Genomic DNA, 12,961 nt, shown 5'->3' on the forward strand with positions numbered 1-12,961 from the left:
ATTATATTGTATTTTTATAAATAATTAAGATTTTTTTTTTGTTAAACCTGATTACTTAATTTTGAAAACCAACTAAATTAATCACACATCAAAGTTCAAACACATGCAACGTCATTAAACGACCATTAATAACAACATAAGTGTTTTAAAAGAAAACATAAAACAAGAACTAAGCAGAAAAACTTAACACAACCATTAACTTAAGCAGAGATACCACCGCCCACCTCTCCACCTCGGCTCGCATCTTCACCTCGATCATATCTGCACCACTGATCACATCTCCACCTCCTCATGTCGCATCACCACCGCCCACATCCCCACGTCGGCTCACATCTTCACATCCGATCTCATCTCCACCTCCTCCGGTCTCATCACCGCCACCACTCACATCGCCACCACCTTTGATCCCCTTTTCACCTCCGGTCCACTCTCCAAGAGCCCAAAGCTCCGACTCCTCCTTATAACTGTTGTCTTTCTTTTCAACCTCTATGATTTGGTAACAGATTGTGTCCCTCTTTTCATCACATCGACAATCAGCCAACAAAGAGAGGAGCTTTTCATACCCTTTCATCGAGTGCTTCCTACACTCACCAAGTCGCGCCTACTCGGAACGCAATTAGTCGATCCTCTCGTCCCTCTTGGACAACACCGGCCGGAGGGAAACAAAGAGATTTCAAGAAAGCAGCTCTAAAAATCTTTAAAGAAATAATTGATATGATTTCTCTTCCCTACTGCTACTATTGCTTTTATGCATGCATGAAGACTATTATTTTTTGTATTCGTTGTATATTAATGATCGAGGATCAAACTACTTCTACTATTACTTTTTGTATGTATTAGATAAAACATGTTTTTGAGATGTCATTTTGTTTATTTCATCTAAAAAGTTATCGATCTTATTCATTGCAATTAACATTATTATTTTTTGTTATCATATAGTTTACGAGTAAGTAAAGTGAGGTTGCGAAAAGATTACACAAAAGACATATTTAACATATGAAAACTCTTGTTTTATTTTAGACAGGTGTAGAAGAATGCACAAGTTTTGAAAAAAATGAAGAAAAAAACTAGTTCTGACTCATTTTCTATTACAATAAATAATAAAGAGAAATTTAATACTAGCAATGATCAGAAGAATTGGATACTCATATTACTAAACTAAAACAAATATTTTTTTTTTAGATTTGATAATATTTTCATGTTTTTTTATATCAACATATAATTAGATGAAAATAATAAAGAAAATTTTTAAATTCGTTAGGCAATATTAATGCATGTTATTATTTAACAAAAAATAAGAATGATTTGAAATTAAAAGATCAATCATCACAATGAAAGTATATAATATAAAACTACAAATTATCAACAGAAAACAAACCTAAAAAACTAATAAAAAACAAGTTGTCAAACTTGAAATTAATCATTATTCAGAATAAGATAAATTAAACATTGTTGATATGAAATAGATGTAAACGTTTTATTTGTTTGTTTGGTATTTGATTTCACACCAAAAAAAAAACATTATATTCTAAAAGATGTTATTTTTATTTACAATGTCTCTATTGATATATTCGATGAAAAATTACTAAAATGTTGTAGTCTTTTATCATGTATAAAACTAATAATCCATATAGCTTAATAGGCAAAGACAAAAAAATATGGATAAAAAGAGATGAGTTAGAGATACCTTAGATCTAAAACTGTTTCTTGATTGGCTAATCCCAGCATCTCACTCCTAACTATATCCCCTCTCAGATTCTCTTTCTTCTCTTCTCATCCACAAAACACTTACATAAAAGTCAACCTCCCTTAGATCAACACTTTCACCAAATAGCAAAGAATAATAACAAAATCACAGAGAAACAAACCGCTCAATCCAAGAGAGAATAATGGCTTCAACATTCACGAGCTCGAGCAGTGTTCTGTGCCCAACAACATTCCTTGGCCAGACTAGAAGCTCCAGCTTTAACCCTCTTCGTGATGTTGTCTCTCTCGGCTCTCCCAAATACACTATGGTCTATTCCTTTATGTTCTAGACGTCTCATATTTAAAGGTTTCATCTTACTTCTTGGATTCGTGTCTAATGTTTATTTAATTTGGCATGTGAAGGGAAATGATCTTTGGTATGGACCAGACAGAGTAAAGTACTTAGGACCCTTTTCAGTCCAAACTCCGTCTTACCTCACCGGAGAGTTTCCCGGAGAATATGGTTGGGACACTGCCGGTTTATCCGCAGACCCTGAAGCCTTTGCCAAAAACAGAGCTCTTGAGGTTAGTCTCTAACTCTCACTCACTCAAAACAAAAACAAGTGTAAACACTAATCACTAATGACCATTCACAGGTGATCCATGGGAGATGGGCGATGTTGGGAGCATTTGGTTGCATAACCCCTGAAGTTCTTCAGAAATGGGTCCGTGTGGACTTCAAAGAGCCGGTCTGGTTCAAAGCCGGTTCACAAATCTTCTCGGAAGGCGGTTTGGACTACTTAGGAAACCCAAACCTAGTACACGCTCAGAGCATTTTAGCGGTACTTGGCTTCCAAGTTATCCTAATGGGATTAGTTGAAGGCCTCCGCATCAACGGTTTTGATGGTGTTGGCGAAGGCAATGACTTGTACCCGGGTGGGCAATACTTTGACCCGCTGGGACTTGCAGATGATCCCGTTACTTTTGCTGAGCTCAAGGTGAAAGAAATCAAGAATGGAAGGTTGGCTATGTTCTCAATGTTCGGCTTCTTTGTTCAGGCTATTGTAACCGGGAAAGGTCCTTTGGAGAATCTTCTTGACCATCTTGATAATCCTGTTGCTAACAACGCATGGGCTTTTGCAACAAAGTTTGTACCTGGAGCTTGATTTGATGTGATCCTTTGAAATGATATAAACATAATCTTTCTTGTGTCTCTCAAGTTACAAAACTCTATTTGCTTCTATGCACATAAAAAGAACAAAAGACATTTCTCTCTCTCAGTTGAATCTACAAATGCTCCCAATCTAACTAATACAACAAACCTAAGCGAGTGCTTTATCCTCATTTGCCCCACCATTTCCGGTGACGGCGTTTATCACTATGGAGTCTTGCTTTAGTCTCTCTTAATCTAGCTTTGTAATCCTTCTTCCATGTCTCAAATCTTAGCTTCAGTCTCCTAAATTCATCTTCTGGATGTTGCTGTTGCTGCCCAGTTGCCTCCGGTTCAACTTTCACCTCCACAATAGCTCTAGCATCTTCGTCAAAATTGAGTCTCCTTTGATCAAACTCTCTTGCGAGATGTTTAACAGCGTTCAAACTTCCGTTGAGCTCTCTGCTTCTGAGTTCAGGAGTGTTTCCGTTTGTGAAGTTTGTAGTGGGAGTTCTTAACCCTGGAGTGGCAGTAGTAGATGTTGTGTCCTCTGATTCATAACCGAAAGGTGATGTCGATGTGTCTTGTCTCCCTCCTGCTTGGCCTGTAACGTTCTCTGTGTCTAGACTCTTTCGAGCAGCCGCCAGACTCATCTGAGGAAAGCCAAAATAATCCGAAGTTGGAACATTTCATAATCTTTGTGTCAAGAATCAGTTCAAGTATGAGGAACTAACCTGCAACGATGACATTTGCTTTTGCCATGTTTCCTCCATTGACTTCATCTTTATTTCATACTCTGACCATTTCTCCTCAAACTGTCTCAACTGCTCTCTCAACGCTGCGTTTTCTTCTTCCTTCTGCACTAAAGCTGTTTCAGATTCCAATACCCGCTTCTGGAGATCAGACATAGCTGATGGTTGAACTTGGAACTCCTCCTACATCACAAAGGAGAAAGAGAGTTATAGTGTAATAATGTTTCTTTCAGAAAGTGGACAATCTTTCTTTTGATAGTAAGTACCTTGTCTTCTGATATCCTCAGACCAGCTCTCTTCTTTGATAATGTCATCACATTGAGTAATTCTTTCTGTCTTTGCATGCTGTTGAATCGTTTTCGAGCTAACCATCCTCTAACAGCTGCAAAGAGAGGAAAAATGAATGATAGAGCCTTAAAATCCCTATTACCAAATTTGAGAACCAAAATCTTCCGCAGTCTTACCAGACTGCAAGTGTATGACTGCAGTCAACTCTCCTGTGCTTGCTTCAGTAACAGAATCTGCATGGAGCTTTGCTTCAATATCAAACATCCTTCGGCCAATCTCACCTCGTACATATGACTGAAGCACCAATGCTCCGTTTCTCACACTTTGAAAGTATTCACGAGACAAGTGACCACGGAAACGCTTTTGTAATCCCACTATCCCTTGAAGAACTTTCTTTCTCCTATCTTCAAAGATACCAATCTATAAAAAAAAATTGAAGATAAGGTCGGGATTCAGGAAACAGCTTCTACATCTCTGCGTAAAGAGTTTACGTACTTGCCCAGTCCTTAGGTACAGTTTTGTATAACCAACTTGATACATTTCAGGATGAACATCATACTGTTTCAGAACAGCGATTGATACGCTCAGAGGATCCTGAGAGACCTTTTTGTCTGCCAATAAGAAACCATATCTTCCTGCAAACTCTTGATGTGTCAAACGAGTAGGATATCCAGATCTTGATATTCTAACAACCTCCAACACGCCGCAACATCTAAGCTGTTGTAGGACGAGGTCCTCTTCATAAACCCTGGGAAGCTGCTTCGAGTTCGGCTTTATGCATCTGATGAAGTGCGGGGTTGTGTTCTCTAACGTGTTCATCAACTTGAATAGTTGACCCTGTAAGAGAGACAACAATGTTGAGTAGAGGAAGATTGCAACTGAAAACAAAGCTTGCATAATTCAAGCATCTTTTACCTTAAACTTTGTCCCAACAGTTTGGTTTGTTGAGTCAGACAGCAGAAGCGGCTTCTGAGATTTGTTACGCATTTTAGTAGAAAATAATTTCAGCAACTGACAGTCGCATGATGATAAAAGATGGATAAGATCAGCAGGCAACGGATCCCTGTTCTTTTCCAAGAACCCATTTGTATCATAGAGAACCTGTGAACAAATAAAATAATCATTCACAGAAAGTCCCATAATACAAGAAAAGCTGCATATAAATTATCAACTAACCTCTCCGGCATAATGATTAACTCTGAAGGCTCGACCTCTCTCTCCTTTGAAGCAAGAGTTGGTCTTCAAGTGTTGCTTGAGCTTGTTGGCAAAGGTCAGATCCGTTGCTTTGGGAAAATTTGATTCCTCGTCTAGTAGAGACAACAACCCAATGGGTTTCTGCACAAGCAAAACATATGCAAGAGATTACTTTTTAAAACATGCAGAAATGTCGTTATAGAAGTAGAGCAAATCAATATATATATCTCTAGCTTTTTCCTTGGCAGGCCATTAATTAGTTACCTTCTCGATGAGATCTAAACACTCTTGATTATCTTCAAAGTCGACCTTGGTCCAATCAATTCCATCCTCTTCATATTCCTGAACAGATAAGACAGCGTTGAATGGAAAAGTAGAGCATAATCATATCATTTAGACTAAAAAGAAAACTTACCTCTTGTTCAAGTTTAAATAAATGACGGTTGAAGTGTTGTTGCAACCTTTCATTTGCATAGTTTATACAGAATTGTTCGAAGCTATTATTCTGAAACAAAGGAGAGAAACACATCATCATCTCAATGTTTCAAAAAATAATAGAGTGAGCATATGTTGGTACTACTACTAACCTTAAATGACTCAAACCCATATATATCAAGGATGCTTATAGATCTCCCAGTACGCGATTTACCGTCTTCCAGTGCAATGTTTATTTGCTCCACAAGCCACTCAAAAAGGCTTTCATAAATAAACTTTGCTATTCCATCCCTCATGTCGGTTGCCTGCAGTTAAAACGGCATAGAAACTCATACATCATCTTATGATCAATACTATATGAAAATAAATATCAAGACTGATGACACCATTAAACGTTACCTGGCGCAATGTAAGTTTTTTGGCAATACAATCCGCACCAGCTTGAAGTTTACGGGTAGATAAAACCACCATAAGCTCTTCTAAGTTGCAGCCCATTAACATAGCGGCATTGGTGACAGCTGTAAGAAATTAGCAGCCCAGTGATAAGCGAGCATCACCAAGTTACAGTTTTTTGATGAATTAAAGACAGTAGATGATTATACCTTCATCTGCTACCACCTCCACATGATTTTCATTGTCTGCAACTCGGAAAGATATGTTCCCTAGCCACAACACCGCCGCAAGCAGTGCAAATACACGCTCTTGATGCTCTTTAGGGATTTGAACAATGTCAAAAGCTTCCTACAAAATTAGAGAAATGACTAAGAAAAAGAATGGCATCTTAACCATGGAAAAAGAAACAGAAAGATTACCAGTAGTTTGCGAAATTTCTGAGCATCATCAACACCGTCTATAGTCAAGCAATCACTCTGGTTCAGGTAGGTATACTCACTTGCTGTTTTAAGCTTCAATCTCTCTACAAATGAAACCATTTAAAATGATAGTTAAACCAAAGACAAACTAAGTAATATTACGTCTTGGAGATTCCAGTTTTGTAATGTTACCTTTCAGAATTGGGGAAGCACCTGCACACAACTCATAAAATATATGGTAGGATCTTTCGCCATTGAACAGCTGAGCCACTCTTGACTGGTCAAAGGATACATAACCATTAGTGACCAGTGGCTAAGTAGTGAAAGTCAAATGAAAAAGATTCTCAATGAAAACAAAGTTACCTTCTCTAACAAAACTATACGCAAGTAGTTACCAAAGACATGGAGAAGAAGACAAAAGAAACAAGTGAGCTCCAAATCCAAACAATATGATAAAAACAATGGTATGGATGCTCAGACTAATACTCACAAGTTTCAAGTTTGGCTCCACATATCTTTCCCATTGCACTAAAATGAATCTCTATGAGTTTACCCTGCGCCAGTTAAGATACACTGTTTAGAGTGGCGGTGAAGCTGATGGCTTGACGGAGTAAGGAACTTACAAATCTGCTAGAGTTAGCATTTCTTGATGTTTTAGCATTCCCAAAAGCTTCGAGTATGGAAGTTGTCTTAAGGATCTCATACTCTACTCCACAGCTACCTCCACCAAGAGCTGCCAAATACTGCATTGCATACTTGGCAGTCTCGGTTTTCCCAGCTCCACTTTCTCCACTGCACAACAACAATAATAAATCAATTAACCAATACAAAAAAGCATTCAGAGTACAAAGAATCTTACTACCTTATAATTATAGACTGGTTCTTCTCTTCTGCATGTAGAATGGTTCAAAATGTAAGTGCCAGATACTCACTGGAAGACAAATTAGGATGTAAGATACAATGAATGCGTTTTCTCACCTCTCATCATCTCGTCATAAGCTGCATCCGCCACAGCATAAACATGAGGAGCATCCACAGCCTTCTTCTGATAAGCCGAGATGATATCGTTTCCGTAAATTTGGACACTCTTGAAGGGATTGACCGCAATCAGTACCGGCCCTGCCTTACTCTGTAAAAAGAATGAGAAACGCCATAGTTAGGTAAGAACTAAAAGTGAGAAACTGATCAGAAGATTATGCAGTAAACTCACATAGATCACGTCTTGCGAGTATCTGACACGAAGGTTATAAAGAACGGATGGTTCATTTAAATAGCTGAGCTGTATAAGGTCTTCAACACCTTCCAAGATATCTGGGTTTGCTGGAAAAAGCTCTTCAGTAGACACTTTCACAACCTTTGATTAGCAACAAAATTACACTAGTCAGAACGCCGAAACCCAAAGTGTAACAATATTACAAAAAAGACTTACATTTGCAGTGGACAACATAACAAGCGATGTATCAGCAGAAGTGGACTGTATCTTCCCCAGTTGCCACTCCCCATTTGCAACCCGACACCAAACTCGAAGTTTCTGAAATACAATACAAACACAGTAACCACAAGTTCCCAAAAAACAAAGTTCTATATCTCAATTTTACATAGGTAGAAGAAAAAAAACTAAACAATACCTCTAAGCAAGCTATCTACCAAGCCAAAACTTATTCATATCTTACCAAGAGATATACTTTTTCTTATCACAAAATTTCAAAATCTCACTGCTCAAATCACACCAGTAAAAGACTCATTCCTGATCTATCATCGTAACTATAATTCAACCTCTGAGATGATGATCTCCCTTGTAGATGATTCATTCAACTTCACAAGAATTAAAAAACAAAAAAAAAAAAAAAAATCAAGAGACAATAGCATCATCAATCAATTTACCTTGTTGATGAAATACTCAACATTATTGTTCCACTCAGGTCTCTGTTCCTCAACCGGACCAATCTTAGCAGCACTAACAACCTTCAAAAAAAAAAAAAAAAAAAAAAAAATCAAGAGACAATAGCATCATCAATCAATTTACCTTGTTGATGAAATACTCAACATTATTGTTCCACTCAGGTCTCTGTTCCTCAACCGGACCAATCTTAGCAGCACTAACAACCTTCACACCTTCCTCCTCAACTACATACGGAGACTCTGAGAAATAACCAGTCCTCATCTTCTTGCTCCCAAAACTCTTCCTCTTAACTCCTAAATCCTTCTCTTTCCTCTTCCCTTCCTCTTTAATCTCCGGCTCAGTCTCTTCCTTCCCGTTTTGATTCTGATCTTCCATGACACTGCTAACATTAAACTTCGCCGGAAGCGACCTGCGAGCCGAGGGAAGACGAGCTCTCGAATTAGGCCGAGAAGGAAGAGCAGGCGGTACATCTCTAGGCCGATCACACTCATCCTTCTGCCGGAGAGACTCAAGCATCTCCTCGAGAGAGCTTTTCGCTAACGTGTTCGGCGACGCCGATAACATCATTCCCTTTATATAATTCAAATCAAACCCAACAATGTATCACCGGAACTGGACAAACCCAACACCTCAAAATCAGAAATTTTGGATCCTTTGGAGCTTCATCATAAACCCTAATTTCTCAAATCCGTCATGCATACTTCCTCGAAACAGGAGAGAGAGCTTCTCGGGAATAAGAACCTGTATTAAAACAAAAAAAAAATTACAGAAATTTAGAGAAGAATCTCTCAGCATTTGTAAACGCAATCTCCATTTCTGGTAAGAGATTTGGAAAAGAAAAATAATTAAGTCGACAAAAACAAGAAAAAACATCGATTCTGTCCAAACGAGAAATCAACAAACAAAAAAAAAAACTGATCTTCGGACAAACGAAGAAGACAGAAACAAGAAACAGAAACAGAAAGAGAAAGAGAGAGAGCGAATCTTACGAGGTCAATGGAGACAACAAGACAGCGATACTCTCTCTCTCTCTCTCTCTGGTTTAGTTTGTTAACGGAACGAATTGTTTTCCTGAGAATAATTTTAAACCCTAAGATTCACTCCTTCTTCTGAGAAATTGATCCAAAAGATGACACTTTTGCTTCTTTTGTTGAGATAAAAAAGAAAAGAGTAATCAACAAATCGCTCTGCTCTTCTTCCTCTCTTTCTCTTCGACCAACAAACAAATATTCAAATTTTTATTTGTCTTTTTTTTTCCTTTGCTCAGACAAATAAATGGTCCGAATTCGAATTATATTAATAAGAAAATAAATAAAATATATTTTCGTAAAACATTGGTCGTAAAACTAACGTTGCTATCATCATAAAACGGTCGCTTGAATGTACCCCTGTGTTTTTAGAAAATTACAGTTAAGGTACAGGGTCTTTAACTTTTTTTTTTAATCATATAATAAATCATTCTGGTAATTAACCCCAACTGTCATCAAATCATGAAATGATTAACTAGGAAGAAAATACCCATTTCAATTTATTTTTTCTTCTTTGGCATCCTTCAAATTTATCTTTAAAAGTGATCAAATTATCCACTTGATTACTTTAATTATGAATCATTTATCAATCTTTTTGGTTTTGTTATAACTAAAGCTTGATTACATAAATATAAAAAATGGCGTGTAAATATTATATGTGATCATATTAGGTATAAATAAACTAAAAGTTCCAGATATTTATTAATTTGGGTTATATATAAAGTGATTTTAAATTTAAATTAATTTTATTAGTTGCTTTAATTTTTTTATAGATTTTGTGTATTAGTAAAGATAATTCCTTTCACATCCTTTTTTATTATTACTCTATAGATTGATCATCTAATTTTCAATATAAACCACAAGCCACTTAATAATGACCAAAGCTAGCTAGTTTATTAAAAATCAATAATATTGTTTTAAAAGACTTATCCTCAAATTATGTAGTGATTGTAAAAGAGTTTTATAGTTGTTCTTGTGTCTACTTAATCTATTTATTTTCTAGGAATGATCTCTTAACTTTCTATATATAAAAAGGCATTCCCTATATGTTAAATATGTGTCTTTAAGTTCAAACTTATATGTTTAATTATTGTGTCCATTCACTTGGTTTTGTTTTTTTCTTTTTTTTGAAAAGGCTTTCAAACTTGGTTTTGTTTCATTTTATTTATTTGTTCTTTACTTCAAATTTATGGGTAAGGTTATCTAGAACTGAAAAAAGAAAAAAGCAAATGTACTACTCCCTCAGTTTCCAAAAGTATAATTTTTTAGATTTATTTTTTGTTTCAAAATGATAAATTTTCTAAAAGATTTAAAGTATTTTTAATAGTTAATGTTGAAAAGTTGTATATTTTTAAAAACATTAATTGAAAATATTTGAATTGGTTAAACACTATTGGTTAATATTTATTGGAAAATGTATAATAAAATAAATAATAAATTTAATTGTAAACATTTATTGTATTTTTCATATGCGTGAATACTCTAGAATATTTTTTCGGGAACGGATGAAATAGTATATTTTAGTTGTCTAACATGAATAGAAAATTTTGAACATTAAAATAGATCCAAAAATGTTAAAAGTCATTATTTAAAAAATAAATGTTAAAAGTCAAAGTTGTTGTAGATAGAACGTGAGCAGGGTTTGATTCAGGGCTTTTGATCGATCAAGTATGACAATAATACCCATCAATCAAGGCGCTCACGTTAGCAACTCTTCAAATCTCTCAACTCCAACTACCATTTCCATTCTTCTCCACAAACTTGGCCCTCCCTTTGGTAGTCTCAAGATTAATGGCAATTATAAATCTATAATGTTAAGTTGTTTTAAAAGATTAAATTTATAATGTGGCAAGTGATAAGTTATTTTACAAGTCCAATTTTTTTTGTAATGTAGAGAAACATGGCATAAAATGCTATAGTTCTATGTTTAGGTTTGAACTTTTCATGCTCTATTACTTTCACTGTATCTTCCAAAAAACCCCTCATATTCTTGGACGAGACTACTCCCAAATTCAGTACTACATAATTAAGGTGACGTATACACAGATTTTAAATTTTGAATCTTATTAATTAAGAAGATTTTAAATAACAATTTCAATATGAAAAAGGCAGTAGACGTGGCTCCCGCTAATCTATATTATAAAAAAGCACTCTAGACGAAAAGCATAGGAGAGCGAGTCACTAATCCGGCTTAACATAGGTGTGACAAGTCGTCAAGACCCATCAACAACTCCAATAATACAAATTAATGTTCCAGATAAATATTTTTCATTAACTGGTCACCCTTATAACTTGGATCATGCAACTATTTGTTTATGTGTGTTTAACATGTAAAACCAACTAGGCTTTCAATAGGAGAGTCCAAACAAGCCAATGGGAGACTATAAGCTTGTTACTTTGGGGAAAACGAGATGAAACTTGCCACCATTCGCCTGCTCTTTTATTTACATATGGTATGAACATCTCTTAGGGTAAATGCACATAATAATTTTATTATTCTTTCTTTTCATAGTTTTTAATATACTTGGGACAGAATTGCTATTAGCTCTTCACTATTAAGAATTTAGATTAATCTTAACCATCACAATAAATTCATTTAGGTGCAATCGACTAACAAAACTTGACTCAGTACTTATTAAAATGGTCTTTTAAAATATAATTAATATGATACTAACACTACAAGATATAGTTAGTAGTACGAAAAAATACTCCTTAACATACTTTCACAGACCCTTTTAACATATTGGCATACTTTCATCATGAAGTATACTTTTGAGTAGTGAAATGATATCAATACCCCGATTTTCAACTAAATCTAAAGCTAACTAAAAATTCTCTAATCGTATACACATCAGTTGAGTTACGTCCAAACCCTAAATCGGCGATTAGATTCATACGATTTCACCGGCTCTTACGTTCTCAATCCCAAAAGGAAAAAAATAGTATTATCAACTCCGGTTGGAACACCACTCTTCTCCGACTCCGTTCTCGATTTCCAAATTTTTAGAGAAGTCGTCACCTTGCTTTGATTGAAAACGATGAAAGGATTCCACTTTCTGCAACGTTTCAATCCTTTTCTGATGTTGTAAACACTTAATCTAACTGTTTCTTTTTCCTCTCATAATTTCTGCTAACCTAGCTACCGGTAGGGATGTTAACTATAGGGTTAGGGCTCAACCCTCTTTTGTTTATTATAAACTCAACCCTATTTTAACCCAGCCCTATTTTAACCCTATTATAATCAAGGGTTAGGGCTGGTACCAGAGTTAACTCATTTAATTGAAAAAAATATTTCATTTATTTTTGTTCTTAAATTTTAAAGATAAAACTAGAAAAATTAAGATATGATATGATTCTTTCCGCCAATTTGTTGAGCATCAAATCAAAAGTTTTCCTCCCAAAATCGCAAAATCGAGTTTTTGCTCCACAAATAAGAATAAAATTTTTCCGTCAAAAAACAAAAATTGTGTTTTTTTCCGCCAAAACCAAATTTGAGTTTTTCCACCAAAACCACAAAATCAAGTTTTCCCGCCAAAACCGCAAAATCGAGTTTTCCCGCAAAAACCGTAAAATCGAGTTTTCCTGTCAAAACCGGCAAATCGAGTTTTCCCGCCAAAACTGTTAAATCATGTTTTCCCGCCGAAACCGCAAAATCAACTTTTCCGCCGAAACCGCAAAATCTAGTTTTCCCCCTCAAAACCGCAAAATTGAGT

At 35.7% G+C, this 12,961-nt stretch overlaps 2 protein-coding genes across 3 annotated transcripts; one reads left to right on the forward strand and one right to left on the reverse strand.

The window, feature by feature from the left end:
* Positions 1–1,765: 1,765 nt before the first annotated feature.
* LOC106327090 (chlorophyll a-b binding protein 13, chloroplastic-like) lies at positions 1,766–2,905 on the forward strand. Its single transcript, XM_013765115.1, has 3 exons — positions 1,766–2,015; positions 2,110–2,271; positions 2,343–2,905. The coding sequence occupies exons 1-3, from the start codon at positions 1,890–1,892 to the stop codon at positions 2,850–2,852; spliced, it is 798 nt and encodes a 265-aa protein (XP_013620569.1). The 5' UTR covers positions 1,766–1,889; the 3' UTR covers positions 2,853–2,905.
* On the reverse strand, positions 2,843–9,441 carry LOC106327089 (myosin-2-like). Of its 2 annotated transcripts, XM_013765114.1 has the most exons (24): positions 9,210–9,441; positions 8,425–8,961; positions 8,202–8,282; positions 7,747–7,848; positions 7,528–7,671; positions 7,296–7,446; positions 7,180–7,207; positions 6,941–7,109; positions 6,808–6,871; positions 6,681–6,694; positions 6,510–6,594; positions 6,318–6,421; positions 6,108–6,246; positions 5,905–6,023; positions 5,658–5,810; positions 5,486–5,575; positions 5,335–5,412; positions 5,053–5,211; positions 4,792–4,977; positions 4,372–4,713; positions 4,053–4,296; positions 3,855–3,970; positions 3,571–3,771; positions 2,843–3,489 (listed from the first exon to the last, which is right to left on the reverse strand). In XM_013765114.1, the coding sequence occupies exons 2-24, from the start codon at positions 8,785–8,787 to the stop codon at positions 3,028–3,030; spliced, it is 3,594 nt and encodes a 1,197-aa protein (XP_013620568.1). In that variant the 5' UTR covers positions 8,788–8,961; positions 9,210–9,441; the 3' UTR covers positions 2,843–3,027. The 2 variants fall into 2 exon arrangements, with proteins under 2 accessions (XP_013620568.1, XP_013620567.1); XM_013765113.1 differs by lacking the exons at positions 8,202–8,282; positions 9,210–9,441 and having other exon boundaries at positions 3,028–3,489; positions 8,344–8,787.
* Between the last annotated feature and the right edge of the window lie 3,520 nt (positions 9,442–12,961).

The sequence above is a fragment of the Brassica oleracea genome, chromosome C2, assembly GCF_000695525.1.
Source record: "Brassica oleracea var. oleracea cultivar TO1000 chromosome C2, BOL, whole genome shotgun sequence".
In the NCBI taxonomy this organism is placed as follows: Eukaryota; Viridiplantae; Streptophyta; class Magnoliopsida; order Brassicales; family Brassicaceae; genus Brassica; species Brassica oleracea.

Excerpts from the sequence above, each read along its gene's own strand:
- LOC106327090 (XM_013765115.1), top strand. The coding sequence starts at position 1,890 with ATGGCTTCAACATTCACGAGCTCGAGCAGTGTTCTGTGCCCAACAACA. Across the intron at positions 2,016-2,109 it reads GCTCTCCCAAATACACTATG|GGAAATGATCTTTGGTATGG; the intron begins GTCTATTCCTTT and ends TGGCATGTGAAG. Across the intron at positions 2,272-2,342 it reads CCAAAAACAGAGCTCTTGAG|GTGATCCATGGGAGATGGGC; the intron begins GTTAGTCTCTAA and ends GACCATTCACAG.
- LOC106327089 (XM_013765114.1), bottom strand. The coding sequence starts at position 8,787 with ATGATGTTATCGGCGTCGCCGAACACGTTAGCGAAAAGCTCTCTCGAG. Across the intron at positions 8,283-8,424 it reads TTGAGGAGGAAGGTGTGAAG|GTTGTTAGTGCTGCTAAGAT; the intron begins GTTGTTAGTGCT and ends TTTTTTTTGAAG. Across the intron at positions 4,714-4,791 it reads CTGTTGGGACAAAGTTTAAG|GGTCAACTATTCAAGTTGAT; the intron begins GTAAAAGATGCT and ends TCTCTCTTACAG.